Here is an 18,398-nt window from a genome sequence, read left to right as displayed (position 1 = left end):
ATAATATTTTAAATAATATAATATATTATAAAATGATATTTAAAAAATATATTTAAAATAATATTTAAAAAAAATATTTATAAAATAATATTTAAAAAAACTATATAAAATAATATTTAATAGAAAAATAAAATAATATTTTAAAAATATATATAAAATAATATTTAATAAAAAATTAAAATAATATTAATAATAATAAAAATATACCAATATAAAATAATACTTAATAAAAAAATATAAAATAATATTTAAAAAACAATAAAATAATATATACAAAAAAGATATATAAAATAATCTTAAAAAAAAATATATATAAAATAATATTTAAAACAAACATACCCAAAAAAAACTTCTAAAACAGTTTAAAGGGCATTGCATTTACACTTAATTATAATAGTTAATTATACTTTTTTCAATAGCAAACTAAAGTAGCATTTCATTAAATATTTTTATTAGACGAGTAATATTTTTCATTGATATTTCAGAAATACCAGAAGGAACTTCGGGAAGGAACTTCGTGAAACACTGATTCTATTACATTGTGATTGTAACAAAAGTCACGGTAACGAATCGTACCATAACGCGTGGAACAATTGCCATACAGTTGGACTTGGGAGTGTCGAAGAGGCAGGCACTAAATAAAATGCCTGCCTGTAAAATAATTAACATATACTTGACAAAGTTTAGGTGTCCTGTGTATGCTTCAGCCAGAAAACATTCCCCTTTGTCTCCCCTTTTCCAGTGTTCACCAAAAATCATATTGAATCTTAAATAATGAGATTTTCTTAAAAGCAATAATATTGAAAATACTAGAAAGTATTAGTAAGTTCTATGTCACATTAATAGATAACATCTATAAACGTTTTACTTATAAAATCAAAGTTAAGGTATTATTATTTCCCTTAAAAGTCATGGAACTATTTTAAAGATAATCAAATGGCGTAAGAAACTATCGAAGACTACTAAAATAACTACTAGTACGCTTTGCAGGCGTAAAGAAATAAATATTAAATTTTAAATACGACGAAAGGAACTAATTTTAAATAAAAAATTTTAAGAATGAACTCCTTTTTATTATATGGATTATATTATGTCACTAATTTTGCAATAGCAATTTAATCATAAACAAATCAAATTAAGTCTCAAAAACTATTGTGAACAAGTTTATAGAAATCAAAAGCTAAAAGATAAGGATGATATTAATATAATTTTTACCTTAAAACCCGAGTAAACAAACTTATAACGTAATAACTATTACAAAAAAAAATTTAAACTAAAAGAAATTTGTTTTCTACAAAAATATAGAAAAGCCTTCCTAGTGGAAAAGTGTTTAACTACAAAAATTTATTTTTAATTAAATAAATTTCTTGATTAACCATATAGCTGGTTCAGATATTCCCAAATATTCATTATCAGTGCTCTTTGAAAGCACCTATAGGTTTAATTGTCCGTATATATTTTTCGAACTCCAAGAGTCAGAACTTTAACCCTGTCAATGTACACTTAATATACTTTATAATTGTTTATTTATAATTGCAATGTTATCAATCAAATCCAACGCACAAACCACAGCTATATAAATGTACAATAACTATATAATACTAAATATAATAGTTGTTTTTTTTTTCAAATTTTCCGAAACTTAGAAATCCAAATATTATATATGGGCTGTGAAACCACAAGATATGCTCAAAGACCATTAAAACGGCTGTATGGTCTGCTCAATAAAATGCCAAATAAAAATAAATTTGTGTAGTTAAAAACTTATTTACTATAAACCTTTTCTTTATACGAAAATAGATACTTTATTATTAAGGCAATAAATTATTTATTTCTATATTAATATTGAAGCTGATTCAATTAAAATCAAATAAAACAAATTAGTCTATAAAAAATACCTTATTGTTATAAACTATTAGAATATAAGAAATAGAATATTATGAACTAATCTCAAAAAGATTCAATATATATAAAAAAAGAAAATTAAATACAAAAATAAATAAATAAATAAATAAAAATAATAATAAATAAATAAATACAAATAAAAATAAATAAATAAATAAATACAAATATAAAAAAATAAATAAATACAAATAAAAATAAATAAATAAATACAAATAAAAATAAATAAATAAATACAAATAAAAATAAATAAATAAATACAAATAAAAATAAATAAATAAATAAAAATAAATAAAAACAAATAAAAATAAATAAATAAATAAATACAAATAAAAATAAATAAATAAATACGAATAAAAATAAATAAATAAATACAAATAAAAATAAATAAATAAATACAAATAAAACTAATAAACAAATACAAATAACAATAAATAAATATAATTAAAAATAAATAACTACATATATAAATACATAAATACACCGTGTAAATTTTTTTACACAGTAGATACGTTCCTCAGAAATCTGTGTAAAAAAAACCGTGTAAAAAAAACCGTGTAAAAAATGCCAAATGTCGAACAAGACGGTGATTTTGAGACCGTACTAGATTAAAAATTTTTTACAAAAATTTTTTTTTTTCAACCATGTAACTTCAAATCCGTGTAAAACCGTGTAAAAAAAGAGTTGGGTGTACAAATAAAAATAAATACAAATAAATAAATACAAATAAAAAATAAATAAAACTAAATAATAAATTAAAACAAAAAATAAACAAAAAATCATTTTTATTTGTTTCAAAATAATTTCTTTTATTTTAAAATAAAAATAAATAAAAACTAAAAGAAATTAATAATAAAAAATAGCAAGATTATAAAATATAACTATAAACTTAAACTATGAAGATAAGATTTATTAATCTATAAATTTTATATTATTCTATATTAATAACACCTATAGCAATATCTCTTCATAAATTTCAGATATCATTAGCTAATAAATTAGTTAAAAAATTAAATCCTAACTAAATGAAAAATAATTATTTTAAGGAAGCAAATTAAATATGAACTTATATAGCTTTAAAGCAATTTAATAAATTAATATTTAGAAATTTAAAGAAAGCTTGGAAAACCTAAAAATCTAAATAATAGTAAGTCCTATTAGTAGCTCTAATATTTCATGTTCAAACTCGCAAAGCATTTATACATTAAAATTGTAAATTAAAAAAGGAAAGGAAGAAATACATATTTAACTAAATAAACTTTATGTAAGCATTTTTAAACTTTTTACACGCACCTAATGCTTTGCATGAATTTTTTCCTTTAAATATAACTTATAAAATTGCATACAATTATTAACATCTATAACAAACTAACCTGTTGTGTGATGGTGGTGCGGGCAAAGCTGGCATCTGTCGACGATGACGGTTTCTTTGTTCTTCATAATCATCATCATCGTCGACGGATTCAATGGTTATTGCTTGGCGTGGGCGATGCACTGCACCTCCAGTCACCATACCACGTTGTGCACGTGATGTGAATTCACGATCAAAATCTTCAGCTTCTTCCTCTTCCAAATTAATAAATTCTTGACGTTCTTCCAATTGACCAGAATTTAAATCTTGTTCTTTTTCAATAATATGTGAACGTTCGCCAATATGATGGCCTATAGCCATTTTTTTAATACCTTTTGTTGAATCTTGTATTGTTTTGCGAGTTTCACGTACACCGCCTGGACCAGTTTTTGTGCTAGTTGTAGCTTGATAAACTTGTGGACGACCGTCAGGGCCCGATGACATCGTAACAACAGAGCTTGAACAATATGAAGCACCAGCGCCTCCACCATTCAAATCTAAAACATATTAATTTTATTATTATCAAATATACTTAATTGATAATATAATATATTTTATAGGATAATCCATTTTGTGGACCTTTGTGGGTGCAGTTTTATTGTGAAATTTGTCAAATATAATTCAAATCCATATGTTATCATATGTTTTGTTGAAAGTTTGCCATTTCACAATACAATTTGTTTAACAATCGCGGAATATACTGATGAGTGCTCCAACTTGTCTATAAGTTGGATGAGGATGTTTCGCTTCAAGTTTTTTTGAGTAATGAGACTCAATTTTCGCTTGATCGATAGGTCAACAAATAACATTTTAGCATTTGTGGCAATAAATATCCAGAAGAATCTACCAGAAGTACCGAAAACCTATACAGTCAAAACCTTTATCGCCATATGATCATTTATTTTACGTACAACCGTATATATGATTATCGAAAATACAAGGTTTTAAAAGGACGGTGACACAAACCATACAGCACATATTATTTTAGATTTCTTGAGTGAGGAATTTTGACGGACGTGAACTCCCACGTTTTGGTTATCAGAATTGGCAACTAAAACCGTTTGTTCGTTTGTCCGTTTGTCATATAGTTTTTACGTCGAGAAACAAAGGATTGTATTTATGTTATAGTCAAGCTATTGCCAAATATTAATAGGTCAAGGCAACGAAAATAGACTCAAAAAGGAAACAGTATTGTAAGATGTAGCACAGAAAACAGGTCCATATAATATATTAAAATTGATCGAAGTCTCAATCGCAAGTGTTTCATTTCATATTTACTTTCTGAACCATAAAATAGATAACCCTGTATAATATTTATTTATTTAAAATGTTAAAGTCTATAACTCACCAGCATTTAAAAGACGATTTATATTTGGCATAGCTGGGAAGCCAAACAACCCCATTTGATTTGGTTGATTATGACGTTCCATTAGCGCATTATCCTCAAAGCCAAGATTAATGGGTGCCAACATATTGAATGGATTTGGCGCCATCATTGAATTCATTAAACGATTCATCGAACGCATTTGCATATTCATTGCGTTCATAGGATTTCTGTAACAATTTAAATAAATCTTATTTCACATATCTAAAAAAAGTACATAATATGAAATTAAAATAGGAGTGAATATATTACTCTTCGCCTGTTGAATTTGGAGATTTCCGCGATTTTCCATGCCTACGAGGCATTTTTTGACGCTTCCAAATTCAAAGTTTAAAGACTTGCGATTTTTAGAATAATTTAGTTTTAAAAAGTTAATTTTTTTCTATTTAGCAGTTTAACTTTATAAATGACATAGTATTCAAAGAAAAAAAAAAATAATTGACTAAAATTATTCATATGTAATACTTACAATATATATATAATTACATGGATTTAAAAAAAAACTATTTTTCAATGAATATGAGATTTTCATAATAATTAATGTAATTTAATGTAATATGTAAAATAATTCTCATTTTCACCAAGTGCTGACAAAGCGCCAAAATCTGACAATCAATGGAATTTGTTGTCAGAAAATTTTTAATAAGTCATATCATGTCTAATTCCTTGGTCCCAGAAAAAAAAATAACGTTTATTAAATCCATTGTCAAAAAAATTCTTACTGCTCTAGATATTATAGGAAATTTATTGCATTAAGAGGACCGTCTTCTGGAAACTACTGCATAAGTGTATAAAGCCATAAACATTCATCTTTAGCTGTCTTTAGTGCTTCACATTCCACAGATGTAAAGGATACATCGGAGCTGTCATCTTACTTCTAATAATAAATGTTCTCATGATTTTATAAGGACGGCCGTCTTTTGGAAACTACTGCATAAGTACAAAAAGCTATTAACATAGCCGACTTTAGCCCTTTACAGCCCACAGATACAAAACATAAAACGGAGCTGTCGTCTTACTACTTACGGTGTTGTTTGAATGTTTAATTTATATAGCGCTTTAGATATAAAATATCATTCTGAAACTACGGCATGGGGTAGAAGAGGGAAACTTTAGATTATTTCTATATCTTCCATATATTTATTTTAAAATTTGTAAAGCATACTGTTGAATCTGATTGAATTCTAAAATAAATAAATGGGAGATGTACAGATGAGAGGAGTGGAGTTTTGAGTGGGTTTTGAATTAATATGAGTATGCTGAACTTAAATCTGTAACGAATTTTTCTACTAGGTTTAAGGATCTCTATCAATAATTGGTTAAAATTCAAAAAGGTACGAATTTCGGGTCTTCATTAAACTTTTTTGAGTCGCAAAGTTTATAATGAAGACAAATAATTTTTAAATAATAAATTTGAAAGTAAATATATATATTTTAGTTCCTATTTAAAAAAAATTTGTACTTGCCCGAATCAGCACTTACCGGGTAGGCACCAGACCAATGTTTTTAAATGACATGGTGATTATTTTTAAGGGGTTTTGATTATTTGAAATAGTAAATATTAAGTACATATAATAATTTTGTAATTATATGAAATATTCGGAAAACTACTAGAACAGAAAATTAAGAATATGTGTCATTTACTACTAAAAGGGAGAAAAATTTTTGCAGGACTTAAGCTACTGCGCAGCAACAATTACAACATAGAAAAATGCATTGCAACATTTGTATAAATCGTTTTTTTTTTCTGTAATAAAATAATACAATTTAAAAAATTTCATAAAAACTATTTTTACTGATTTTTGTTTAATTTTTTTTAGAAAAACATTCTTACATATGTTAACCCACCATGCTGATTAGTGTAACCACTAACACATATAAAATCAATTTTGGCCTTGACTTCAGTGTATATAAAATATGTGAACCACTTTATCATATTTTTATTTAGTTGCGGTTTTTTTTTGTTAAAAATAAATAAATTAATTAATTTAATTTAGACATAAGGAAATCTAGATATGCGATATTCAGATGTTTTCAAATTTGTCGCTTCGCGAATTTTCCAAACACGACTTTCGTGTTTACAACAACAAAACTCATCAAAACTAATTTACGTATACATACAAACATTATATCGATTTATTCGTCGACAATGCAGAAAAAATATCAATTCAACGTTATCCAATTAAAAATTAACATTTAAGTTAATGTTTATATCTATTAACAACTTTTGAATACAGAATGAGAAAAATTTAATGTTTTAGCGTAATTTATTTACATATTAATAGTACAATATTAAAAATAAAAACCTGTGAAAGGGCGTCTTTACGTCGCATTTACTTTTCATACAAATGCAAAAGAAAATTATATAGACATGTATAGAAATACTTTTCATAAAAACCATTAAAAATTTCGTTTGCATATTATTTATACAATGATATATGTTTATAAACATAAAAAAATTAACATAATTTTACTGGTATATGTAATTGCACACCTATAAATTATATATTTTTTTTCTCATTTTCTAACTTACCCAAATATATCATCATCAAAATCTCCCATTAATGAACCAAACAGCGACATTTTTTAAGGAATATTTTATAGCTTTACGAAATAAAATTAGTTTTTTGCTTTCAAAATCTGACTACAAAATCTGTTCAGTAAAATTTTATGTGCTCGGTACAACTCACTTATACTTCGTTTCACGACAGAAAATAAAATGATGCCATGTTATGAAATTTACTACAAAAATGAGCATGAAATCATTTATCGATAAATTATTTCGATAATAACGTTACCATATGCGGATTTTTTTTTATAATAATTTGGTTCAACATTGCTTTATTAAGGCCGTGTACGAGTTCGAATAAATTGAGGGAATTCACTATTTCCCTTTATGTCAGCATGGCAGCGAATATTGGTATTTACCAGAATTTCGAGTTGGGTAAATTAGATAAAAATTAAGTAAATTTGCTATTACCAATTTTGTAAGATATTTAATAAATATATAAAAAGGTTTTTTCGAACAATAGTGAACTACAACAACAAAAATTTTATTTTTTTATATTATTTTAATTAATTAAATTTTTGACTGACCATACAGCTGTTTCGAGTATTGCCAAATACCCATCATTATTCGTAAATAATTACTTTTAAGACTGCAAATACCAGAAATTGAACTTGGATCCTGCAAATGTGAAGTTCAGAATCAACGCACCTTAACCAACTGATCCAAAGCCGTGCTTGACTTTTTTATGTTCGCATATTTCATTGGAGTTTTGTTACTTTTGCTATTAAAGTTTTTATTAACAATTTTACTTACTGTGTTTATATTAGAACGAAATAATTCTACCAGCTGTAGAATAATTGAATTAATTATAGTTTTATTTTTAATTGTTAAATTTCAATACTATTCGTAAATAAATAAATTTGAAAACTTTTAACTAAAAATAATATATAAGTGCAATATATATATAAATAAATATTTACATAAGTGCATTGCAAAAAATCCCTAAGAAATTTCAATTTACTCTACCTCAAATTCTGACTCGGATACGCCCATAAATCATTATTATTTCTAGAAATTTTTATTAAATATTTTAATAACATTCATTATAACTGAAATACATTAAAATACATTAATACATTAAAACACTACATATGAGTAATATAGTTATATGGGAACAAAAAGAATTTTATCTAACGACGGACTTGACATTTCTCTTGGTAGGTTTATAGCACATTCACACTATCCCATTTAGGCAGTTTTGCTATAGGAAATGATTTACCATACAAAATTTTTCATATAAATGAAGTCATTATCAAGAAAACAACACATTTAAGATAAAAAATATCAAATGCAACCCTTAAATATAAATTTCCCACACAGTAAATTACCAAAATTTATGTATGTGTCAAATCGCATACCCTCTTCAAAAGAGATTTTGAGAGCATTGTTGTTGCTTCACATGTTTTCGTTCATAAGTTGCGAGTATTTTTTTGCTACTCTGAAAGAAAAAATTACGGTTGATGTTGTAGCGTGTCGTAACGCAAAAGCGTCCACAAAATATAATAAAGTTGAAAATGTATGCTTTTTATTTTTGTGTATAACTTCATATACATTAAAATTAATTTTAAGTTATGATAAACAATATGAAATCCATTATACTAATTACGATAAAATAAAATTAAGTCTAGAAAGTAAGTGTAATCAATTATAATTGAACTGCAAGAGAATTTAGATAATTTTATGATAACATTTTTTTAAGTAGAAAAAATCAAGTAATAAGTACTTTACTATATAAACCAATTTTAAATAATAATTTAAAACAGTTTTCTTTAAAACTTAATATAACATGTATACCAATAAATTGTTTATATTGCTGTCCATAATAGCTATCAGTGCTAATGCTGCAGTTATCAATAAAGATGCAATTGTTACACCGACCACTATTGCATTGCATCCATATCAAGTGTCTGTACGAGTTGATGGTATTCCTTCTTGTATTGGAACGATTATCAGCGAACGAGTAGTAATAACAACTGCTTTGTGTATATATCTGTTTAGTCCACCTACCTATAGCATACAGTACGGCGTAAATACAATTGGTGGCTCAGAAAATGTAATTACAGCGGAACTATTAGTAAAACATCAACACTTTAATCCTGTCAATTTTGATAATAACATTGGCGCTATTATACTTAGTGAAAGTATACCACTTAGTGAAAACACCAAATCCATTGCATTAGCCAAAAGCACTCCTGCAGCAGGTACAGTTGGTGTGCTCACAGGTTGGGGCTTAATAGCCAATACAGCCATATTAGACGAGATTAATTTGGAAATTATTAGTAATACAAAATGTGCTGTCAAATATACTGGACTAAATGATATAAGTAGCAGTGTTTTGTGTGCTGGTGTTTATGAAGACTTGAGTCAGGCCTGCGATGGTGTTGCTGGCGCACCATTTGTTGTGAACAATACATTGGTTGGTATACTTTCCTTTGGCGATGGTTGTGGTTCCACAACCGATCCAGCAGTTTTTACTAGTATTCCTAGTGCTTTAGAATGGTTATCTAATGAAGTGAATGATGTCAATGTTATATCCAACATTGTTTAAAAATACTATGGAGCAGTTTATGATATAGTCTAATTTCATATTAATCTTTGTTGTTAATTAATTACTTGATAATTCAATTGAAAAAAAAAATAAACGAAATAATTTATTTAATATAGTTTTAAATTTAGAAACTGTTAAACCCATATATATAATTTAAAAAAATTACTATAATCTATTTCTCTCATGGTTAGAGCCTTTTTATTACCAAAGTGTTGTCGCAAAATAAGGCTGTTTATATGTCTTTAAAATATATAATCTTTGAGACAGATTGTTCCAAAACTAAAAAAAACTTTAAATATTGCAAAAAAAAAATTATCAAATAGTTTGCAACTTTACTGTAGAAAATTTAGTACTTTTCAATTGGGTAGAAAGAAATACCTGAGCATAGCCAAGGGGTATATAGAACTATTTCCTACCTACCCATGCTCTAAAAATGTGTCAGAAGTAATATTTCTTAATACAAAAAGGTCCAGTACAGACCCTCTAAGTGTTTTTCATTGATAGCAATGGAGTGAATATGTGTATCTCCAATCAGTTGAACACAACAAGTTAGAAGTAATATTTCATAATACAGATAGGGTCCAGTAGAGCCCCCTAACTATGTTTGATTGATAGCAATGGTGTGGATATGTGTATGCTCAAGTAGTTGAATACACCAATTCAAAGCAAATTCCCGATTTTAATATAATAACATTTTTGTAACAAACTATATGATAATAAATATTTAACCATTCTTTAATTTTATTGTAGTAACAGTTTTCATAAACACATATATACAAAGTCGATCCCTAATATGTTATTAAAACGAATTGTTAAAATTATTTTCAAGGGTTGTGGCACCTATTGACACATTTTCTGGCTACGCTTATAAATAATAACCATTGGGTTAAATATAGTTCTTTAAATATTGTAAAAAAAATTTTTTTATCTAAAGATTTATGTCTATTTTTCGTGCGAAATAAATGTTAGTATTAAGCATTATCATTTATACATATTTTTATTGGGTATAAAAAATTTTATTGGGCTTTGTAGATTTTTATGTATATGGTGCACACATATCCAATATATATAAATAAATAAATATTTTTTATTAATATAAAAACAGACCACAACGATCGAATTAAATTCCCTATTGAAATCGTAAAGATAAGAAAATACGCACTACTAATAGATTAGTTTTGGCCAACGGCTTTAGATAAATTAAACCTGAAAATAATAAATACTTATGACATAGACTTTAAGATACCCTACGATATTTAGTATTTATTTTTATGTAATTAATAAAAAAATTTTTTAAAAAGTAAATCTTTGATGTAATTTAGATTAACGAAATAATGAAAGAGTATTAAGAACTATTGCAGTTTCTGCACGGAATAATTCTTACTGTTTGATATCTTATTATTTCATTATATTATATGTATATTTTTGTATATAGTATGTGTATGTTTTTATAAAATTGAATTTTTTTTGATTTTTATATAAAAAAACATGAAAAAAATAAAACAACAACAACAAATTAATTGTCAGATTAAATACTCATATAATTGTTATTGTCTTTACAACTAAAAGACTGACAATAGAAAGTAATTTTTCATTGATGAAAATATACGTGAGGTACAACAACTAGACACACTTTTATTACAGATAAAAAGTAATTTATATTATATTAGGAATATTCACAGTTTTGGTAAACAAGTAACATGATAAGACTGTTAAGTGGCAATAATAAAATTAATGTACTCGAAATGTATTTTGTCACTAGTTTATTCGGTTATCAAGTATACCCGATTACCAAAATTTTGAATACCCTCTTATGCTTACAGGTCAGCGTTTGAGTTGTTTCTGTCTCTGTTCCTCTCTCATTTGTTTGTTTGTATCAGTCAAACCTGTTTTTATACGGTCTTTTTTGTGCGATTTTCTTTTGTGCGACTTTTTTTATGCGTTTCTTCTTTCTGTTTTTGTATTTTGTACAAAACTAAACATTTGTAATTCAGCGCTGATATTTAAGCAGTCTTTTACTTGCAACAGCTGCGCACATCATAAAGTATTTTTAACAGTTCCTCAATTGAAGGACACAGTTCTGTGTTATGAAGAAATAAAGAAGGAGAAATTCTTAGAATTAAATGATATTACCTTAGTAAGTAAAGTGGAATGTAAGTACATTTATTTATGATAGCAGCGAATGCGTGAAATAAAATAGACTTCAATCGAAATTGCATCAACCAATTACTAATTATTATCTGAACTGTGTTAGTGAGAAGGCCGCTTAAATCAAAAAATATATAACTGTTTCAGCAACATCAACTGATATTTTTAAAGTGCTTTCATATTTCTGGACTATTACCATAAGATTTATTTCAAAGCGTAAATTGAGGGTAAATTTTATAAGTTTTTTATTTAAATTTAAAAAAAAAAATTTTAATTGATATATTTTTATTTTTAGACATAATATCTGAAAATGAATAAGCGGGAAAACAAAACGAAGAGGACGGTTATTTCCTTGGAAACTAAAATCAAAATCTTAAAACGGTTAGCAGAAGGTGAAGGATCCACTGCTCTAGGTAAAGAATTTGGATTAGGTGAATCCACCATAAGAGGCATACAAAAACGTGCAGGTGAAATAAGTGCATCTAGTCATTGTGCCACAAATGAAAGCGTTAAACGATCATCTTATTCGAGAAATATTTTGATCGAAAAAATGGAAAAGGTGCTCATATCGTGGATTCAACAATTAACTCAAAAAAGAATCCCAGTTGACGGAGAATTAATTAAAGAGCAAGCAATATGGTTTTATAACCAGCTGAAGGATTTACAACCGTCTTGTTCATCGTCTCACATTGGAAGCTCAAAATTTTCGGCAAGCAATGGTTGGTTAGCCGGGTTTTCACAAAGACACGCACTTCACAAACTGAAGATATCGGGCGAAGCTGCACCTGCTAATGTGACAGCTACTAATAAATATTCTAAACAGTTAGAAAAAATTATTGAAGATGGTAGTTATTCCCCGGAACAGATATTTATTGCTAAGCTAAAGCAAGAAGAACCCGAGACAATAACAGCAGGTAACATCTATGCAGGACTTCAAATTTGTAATAAATTAGAAAATCATTTTCTTGCAATTGATGGTAATTCTAAAAGAGCTTTAAAATTCCAAAAAGAGCTTCAATCTTGTATATCTGGCTACCGAAACATATATAAGCGTCTTGTGAAACAACGATTGTCGCAAAAATTAATCACCGACTACATAACAATTCAAAAAAAGCCAAATTTAAACGAATGCAAGGGATTATCTATAAGTGACGAAAGCGATTTTGAAGAAGCTTGTGACAAGAAATTTCGCGTATCATTAGATGACGAAGAATAATGTATAAAAAATGTTATATGTATAAAAATTATATGTGTAAATAAAATATTTAAAAATATTCTCACATGTATTTTCTAAATCAAAATAATCAGGTTTTAAGTGATTTTCTACCGGAGACGGTCCTTATTCACCGTCTTTATCGACCGCACAAAAACATGTTATGCTATAATTCGGTTTTGAGTTATTTCTACTGGAGACTATACGGTCCCTATCCACCGCACAAAAACAAGTTTGACTCTATTTATTCGTTGTATCTTTTCATTTTGTATCATAATATCAAACTATTTATCAGACTATTTAGATACTTAAGTCTGTAATTCATTTCCGATTTAAGTATTAAAGCAGTTCATTTGAATATACATAGGTCATACACATTTTAATTTAAATATTTCAGGAAAGAATTTTCTTCTAAATCACTAATAACTTATATAAATAAATAATTAATCTAGAAACTTAACATTCATCACTTTATGGTGTTTAGGGTATATTGCGGTATATTATCCACAATGCTTAAAATATTGAAATTAAATTTCATCCATTTAATAATAATTTAAGATAATTTCTGATAATATTTTATTTTTAAAATATATAAATAAAAAAAAATGTATGATAACCATTAAACGATTCGTAATTTTTGTATAAAAATCCCTGCAAAACTACGAGTAGGTTTAGTGGGATTATAAATTCACAACATAAAAATGTTTAGGCTTTTGATTTTGTTATTGGGACTTGTGCTAACCACCCAAGCTAATGTTATACGAGTCAATGATATATCAGATGGACGAATGATAAATGCTGACACCACCAATATAGAGCAATATCCATATCTTGTGTCTGTACGTTTGGATGATGAGCATTACTGTGTTGGTAGCATACTAAGTGAACGTATTATATTAACCGGTGGTATGTGCCTCTACGGTCAAAGTACTTCTAAGTTAAATATTCAATACGGTATGACAAAAATTGGTGGCGACGAAAATATTATTGCTGCAGAATGTTTCATTGTATATCCACTATTTAATCCGGTCAATTTTGATTATAACATTGGTCTGATTATACTAAGTGATGATATACCACTAAGTAGTACAGCACAACCAATTACTTTAGCTGAAAATAATCCCGATGCCGGAATCGAAAGCACTTTTATTAGCTGGGGTTCAGAAACAGATGATACTATATTGGAAAGATCTTATCTTACGACCATAACAAATCCTGAGTGCTCTACACAATGGCCATTCTTTTTAAAAATTGAAGATTATGTTCTCTGTGCTGGTATTGGAGACGAAATGGGCAATGCTTGTACTGGTGACGGTGCTGCTCCTTTAGTTGTTGATGGGACATTAATTGGTATGTTGTCGTGGGGTGGTAATTGTATGCTACCAGATCATTCAGGTGTCTTTACGAGAATACCATATTTCTTGGATTGGATTAATAATGAACTTTCTTTATTGTAAATTATGTCCTAACATCTCTAAAATACTTATAATTTTATAAAATAAAGCAATTAATACAAAATTTTACAAATAAAAATTTGTTTTAAATTTTAAATTAAATTAAATTCAAATCTTGATTTTTTAAAAGCTGTTTTTATTGAATAGTAATAATATATAAATTCTTATATTTGTATTGATGTTAGTACAAGGCCACGGATGTTTGAGTTTTTAACCTAGGAGAATTACAATAAATCATAAAACCATCCAAACTTGTAAAAAAATTTTTGCCACAATTATTTAATAAAGATTTGTGAGATCTGAAGCTTTAAGAAACTTTTAAGAAAGAACTTTTCAAAGCGAATGTTATTTTTTTAACAAAAAGTTAACACTTTAGATGCCCTCTTCTTCGAGTATCTTGATCAATTACAAGACCTGACACTAAACAGAATTTTGAGCTTCGTTAATAGTTCTAGATGGTTTTAAATCCTGAGTTTTCCTAAACATACAGTAACACAATAGGCCTAAAGGAATCCCTAGGGATCGCTGGTATAATCCAACCTAACATAAAGTTTCTATGTTGTCCTTCCTACTCATGTTTTTAAATGTGACATATATAAGGAACAGCTTTTTTGTGTAAGAAACATAAAACTCAACAAAAAGTTATACCTACTGTATATAGACAGTTACAAGTGTTAGTATCACCAGTATAATACCCATATTTCAAAGAATAAACTTATCGGTTTATTTTATATTTAATTGGTTATATTTTATATTCCAATGGATTAACTATCTTTCGCAATATATTGTTGAATGTGGAATCCAAATTTTTAATAAAATATTTCCCTCAATAAAAAGACTTACAAATAATAAAATTTTCTACCAACACAATTAATGTTGTATAATTATTTTATGTATAATACTTAAAGAAACTTGATGAAGTCTGCTCTTTCTAAACTAAAGTACACTCTTTCTCTTTCGAGTACCCTAAAGCGACAGTACAATCATACCTTGACCTATTACAAAGCGTTAAAAATCAAACAAATGTTACCTATATATTCATCGGAATTAATCTTATAATTTTATTTAAAGATAAAAATAAAAATATTTTTGTTTTATATTTATAAATCCCTCTTGCAAATCATAATAATATCTAACAATGTCACTGATTATCGGCAAATCAAAATATTTATTTACCTACGATTGTACATTTTGAGTTCGTAGCAATTTGAACCCAAATTATTTACAATAGAATAAAATATAATACCTTAAACACTCGTACTATATCTGCATTATCATTTCTCTGTTTATCTCTCTTACTCTTAATTTTTATAATAATATTTTAAATATTTGATTATCGGAAGTCTTCAGTAAAATACGGAAAACAAACAAGTACCGACAAGACCGACTATTTGAACATTCAAAAAATCGAATTCATGGGTCATCCGCCGTACAGTCCCGATTTGGCATCACAAAAACAGCACAAAAGAATAACTTCTTCTTGCTTCCTAACACCAAGAATAACGCTTTTTGTCGTGAAGAAGCAGACGCCGTTGTTGCATTTAAAAACCATGTTTTTGAGGTGTCTGAAGAAGATTGGAAAAAATGCAATGAAATTTCGAGTTTACGAATGACTAAATGCCGGAACATAAAAGAAAGTTAATATGCTCTTCTTCCTGCTGTTGTGCTACTTATCATGCTAAACATTTTTTTTATTGAGAGGACACTATTATAGAGAAAGTATATAAAGTAAACCAAGTAATCCTCTGTTCTGGAGTAATATACTCAAAAACCGAAATTATTCTGGTTTTTAATTTAACTTGTTTCACTTATATTTTCAGCTATTTTTTAGTTTCTATCACTAAATCATTTTGTATATATTTATCATTCTATTGACTAACGTTGTTCCATTATCTTTCTTCTGATTGTTATGGAAAGAAGAATTACTGACGTTTTCTCATTGTATTCATACGTGAAATTCATTTATATTCCTTTCATCGTCGCTCTCTCCATTATAGGTATATCCATACATATTTATTTTTGATTCTTTAATAAATGATTAATTTTTGCAACGAACCAACCATATACACTACTTATCTGTCTTTGGCACTGTTTGAAGCTATTAAACCCCAAACACAAGTATTTAATCAGATTGTCGTGCAGACGAGTGCTTTAACTTTTAACTCAACTGATACTAATCTATTCATTTTATTTTTTTTATTACCCATAGATTTATATATAATTTATGATCCTGCAAGAATAAAACTTACGTTCTTTTTGAGCTATTTAAGGCCATATTTCGCCAATCTTTCTTCAGTGTTGTTTGAAATTCAATCGAAAAATGTATCGCATGTTAATCGCTTTCTGTGCCTTTGTGGCTTGCGTTAATGGCAATGTTCTTCGACCAGTTGTACCTATGCCTGATGGACGTATTGTAGGTGGTGAGGATACTACTGTGAATTTGTATCCCTGGCAGGTGTCAATTCGTCTGTTAGGCTCACATTCTTGTGGAGGTAGTATTATAAATGAAAGAACTATTGTCACAGCTGCTCATTGTGGTGGTTATCTTGCTGCTTGGTATAAAATTCAATACGGCGTAACAACTATCGGTGGTACAACAAACCTTGCCAGTGTTAAATCATTCATCAGGCATCCCCAATATGATTCAAGCGTTATCGATCATGATATTGCCGTCATTATTTTGGATGAACCTATTTCATTCGGAGACACAGTTCAACCAATTGAATTGGCTAGTTCAAGTCCAGATGCTGGCACTACAGCTGTTGTCACTGGTTGGGGCACAACAAGCGAAAGTGGCAATCTTTCAAGTACTTTGCAGAAAGTGGAAGTAGATATTGTTGGCAACGAAGAATGTAATAATAGTTATAGTGGAGTAAATACCATTACTGATCGCATGCTTTGTGCTGGAGTGAAAGACGGTGGTAAGGATGCTTGTCAAGGTGATTCTGGCGGTCCATTAGTTACTGGCAATGTTCTCAGTGGTGTTGTGTCATGGGGTGTTGGTTGTGCTCGTCCTGATTATCCTGGTGTCTACACCAATGTTGCCAACTTAAAATCATGGATTGAAGAAAATGCCGTACTGTAAATTTTATTTAAATAAATAAGATACGAAATTAAAAGTCTCTGGAAATCATGAAATAATGAATAAATAAATTCAATAGTAATTTTAAAAATATTTGGTTGAATATCTTTAACGATAGAGATTAATTAGGTAATAATAAATTTAGTTAAAAATGTTAGTAAATATGGCCAAAGTAATATTGGTCTTTCATTAGTTGAAATTATCTGTAATTATTTTTACTTTATTATGTGGTCAAAGTTGAGTCTTAAGATTGGATGAAACACCACATCCAGCGACTGTAAAATACGGGTTCAATTAATTCGAGAGTGGTCTTCGTTCTCCGCACGACGAATTTCGTAAACAACTGTGGTGCCAGAAAGCAGTGAAAGAAATTATTAAGATGGATAGGCATTTTACATACTGGGAGATAGAGGCTTTCTTGGGCACTTGTTTTCATTTTATTCCCCATAATTTTAAAATCGCTCAATAGAAGGTACGTGTTGATTGGTGCTAAGAAATACTGAAAAGGTACGGCTGGGGTAGCTCAAAACATGTCTGCGACATCGTTAAGAGTGATGGAGCTACGCTCGAACAAACTAAGAGTAAAAAAAAAGCAGCAATTCACTGTTTCTTATTTTCACAATTAGTGACAAAAATATTCCAATAACAGAGCGAATCCAAGGACTCGAAACGTCGAATTGATGGGTCTGCCTTAAAGTCCCTACGAAAGTGTAAAATATGTAAAATGATACATGTAATAAAACACAA

The 18,398-nt window shown here is 27.9% G+C and overlaps 5 protein-coding genes across 6 annotated transcripts; 4 read left to right on the top strand and 1 right to left on the bottom strand.

The window, feature by feature from the left end:
• Positions 1 to 3,238: 3,238 nt before the first annotated feature.
• On the bottom strand, positions 3,239 to 7,365 carry LOC119679723 (myeloid leukemia factor-like). 2 transcript variants are annotated; one of them, XM_038092221.1, is made up of 3 exons: positions 7,171 to 7,365; positions 4,602 to 4,807; positions 3,239 to 3,750 (listed from the first exon to the last, which is right to left on the bottom strand). In XM_038092221.1, exons 1-3 carry the CDS (start codon positions 7,218 to 7,220, stop codon positions 3,254 to 3,256), a joined length of 753 nt encoding a protein of 250 aa, XP_037948149.1. In that variant the 5' UTR covers positions 7,221 to 7,365; the 3' UTR covers positions 3,239 to 3,253. The 2 variants fall into 2 exon arrangements, with proteins under 2 accessions (XP_037948149.1, XP_037948148.1); XM_038092220.1 differs by lacking the exon at positions 7,171 to 7,365 and adding an exon at positions 4,890 to 5,068.
• A 176-nt stretch (positions 7,366 to 7,541) lies between these two features.
• Positions 7,542 to 9,754, top strand: LOC119674137 (trypsin beta-like). The gene is made up of 2 exons (XM_038085261.1): positions 7,542 to 7,557; positions 9,033 to 9,754. Exons 1-2 carry the CDS (start codon positions 7,542 to 7,544, stop codon positions 9,752 to 9,754), a joined length of 738 nt encoding a protein of 245 aa, XP_037941189.1.
• Positions 9,755 to 11,692: 1,938 nt separating this feature from the next.
• Positions 11,693 to 13,118, top strand: LOC119674136 (tigger transposable element-derived protein 1-like). Its single transcript, XM_038085260.1, has 2 exons — positions 11,693 to 12,129; positions 12,198 to 13,118. The coding sequence occupies exon 2, from the start codon at positions 12,213 to 12,215 to the stop codon at positions 13,116 to 13,118; it is 906 nt and encodes a 301-aa protein (XP_037941188.1). The 5' UTR covers positions 11,693 to 12,129; positions 12,198 to 12,212.
• A 698-nt stretch (positions 13,119 to 13,816) lies between these two features.
• Positions 13,817 to 14,572, top strand: LOC119674134 (trypsin-7-like). Its single transcript, XM_038085259.1, has one exon. It carries the CDS (start codon positions 13,817 to 13,819, stop codon positions 14,570 to 14,572), a length of 756 nt encoding a protein of 251 aa, XP_037941187.1.
• A 2,279-nt stretch (positions 14,573 to 16,851) lies between these two features.
• Positions 16,852 to 17,742, top strand: LOC119684372 (trypsin beta-like). Its single transcript, XM_038098400.1, has one exon. The coding sequence runs from the start codon at positions 16,890 to 16,892 to the stop codon at positions 17,652 to 17,654; it is 765 nt and encodes a 254-aa protein (XP_037954328.1). The 5' UTR covers positions 16,852 to 16,889; the 3' UTR covers positions 17,655 to 17,742.
• Positions 17,743 to 18,398: the final 656 nt, after the last annotated feature.

This window comes from Teleopsis dalmanni, chromosome 2, assembly GCF_002237135.1.
Source record: "Teleopsis dalmanni isolate 2A chromosome 2, ASM223713v2, whole genome shotgun sequence".
In the NCBI taxonomy this organism is placed as follows: domain Eukaryota; kingdom Metazoa; phylum Arthropoda; class Insecta; order Diptera; family Diopsidae; genus Teleopsis; species Teleopsis dalmanni.
This window is presented reverse-complemented; position numbering and strand designations above follow the sequence as displayed.

Coding starts and splice junctions, on each gene's coding strand:
- LOC119679723 (XM_038092220.1), bottom strand. CDS start 4,942: ATGCCTCGTAGGCATGGAAAATCGCGGAAATCTCCAAATTCAACAGGC. Junction 4,808..4,889: donor CCAAATTCAACAGGCGAAGA/GTAATATATTCA, acceptor AAATTGTTACAG/AAATCCTATGAACGCAATGA. Junction 3,751..4,601: donor AAATCGTCTTTTAAATGCTG/GTGAGTTATAGA, acceptor AATATGTTTTAG/ATTTGAATGGTGGAGGCGCT.
- LOC119674136 (XM_038085260.1), top strand. CDS start 12,213: ATGAATAAGCGGGAAAACAAAACGAAGAGGACGGTTATTTCCTTGGAA.
- LOC119674134 (XM_038085259.1), top strand. CDS start 13,817: ATGTTTAGGCTTTTGATTTTGTTATTGGGACTTGTGCTAACCACCCAA.
- LOC119684372 (XM_038098400.1), top strand. CDS start 16,890: ATGTATCGCATGTTAATCGCTTTCTGTGCCTTTGTGGCTTGCGTTAAT.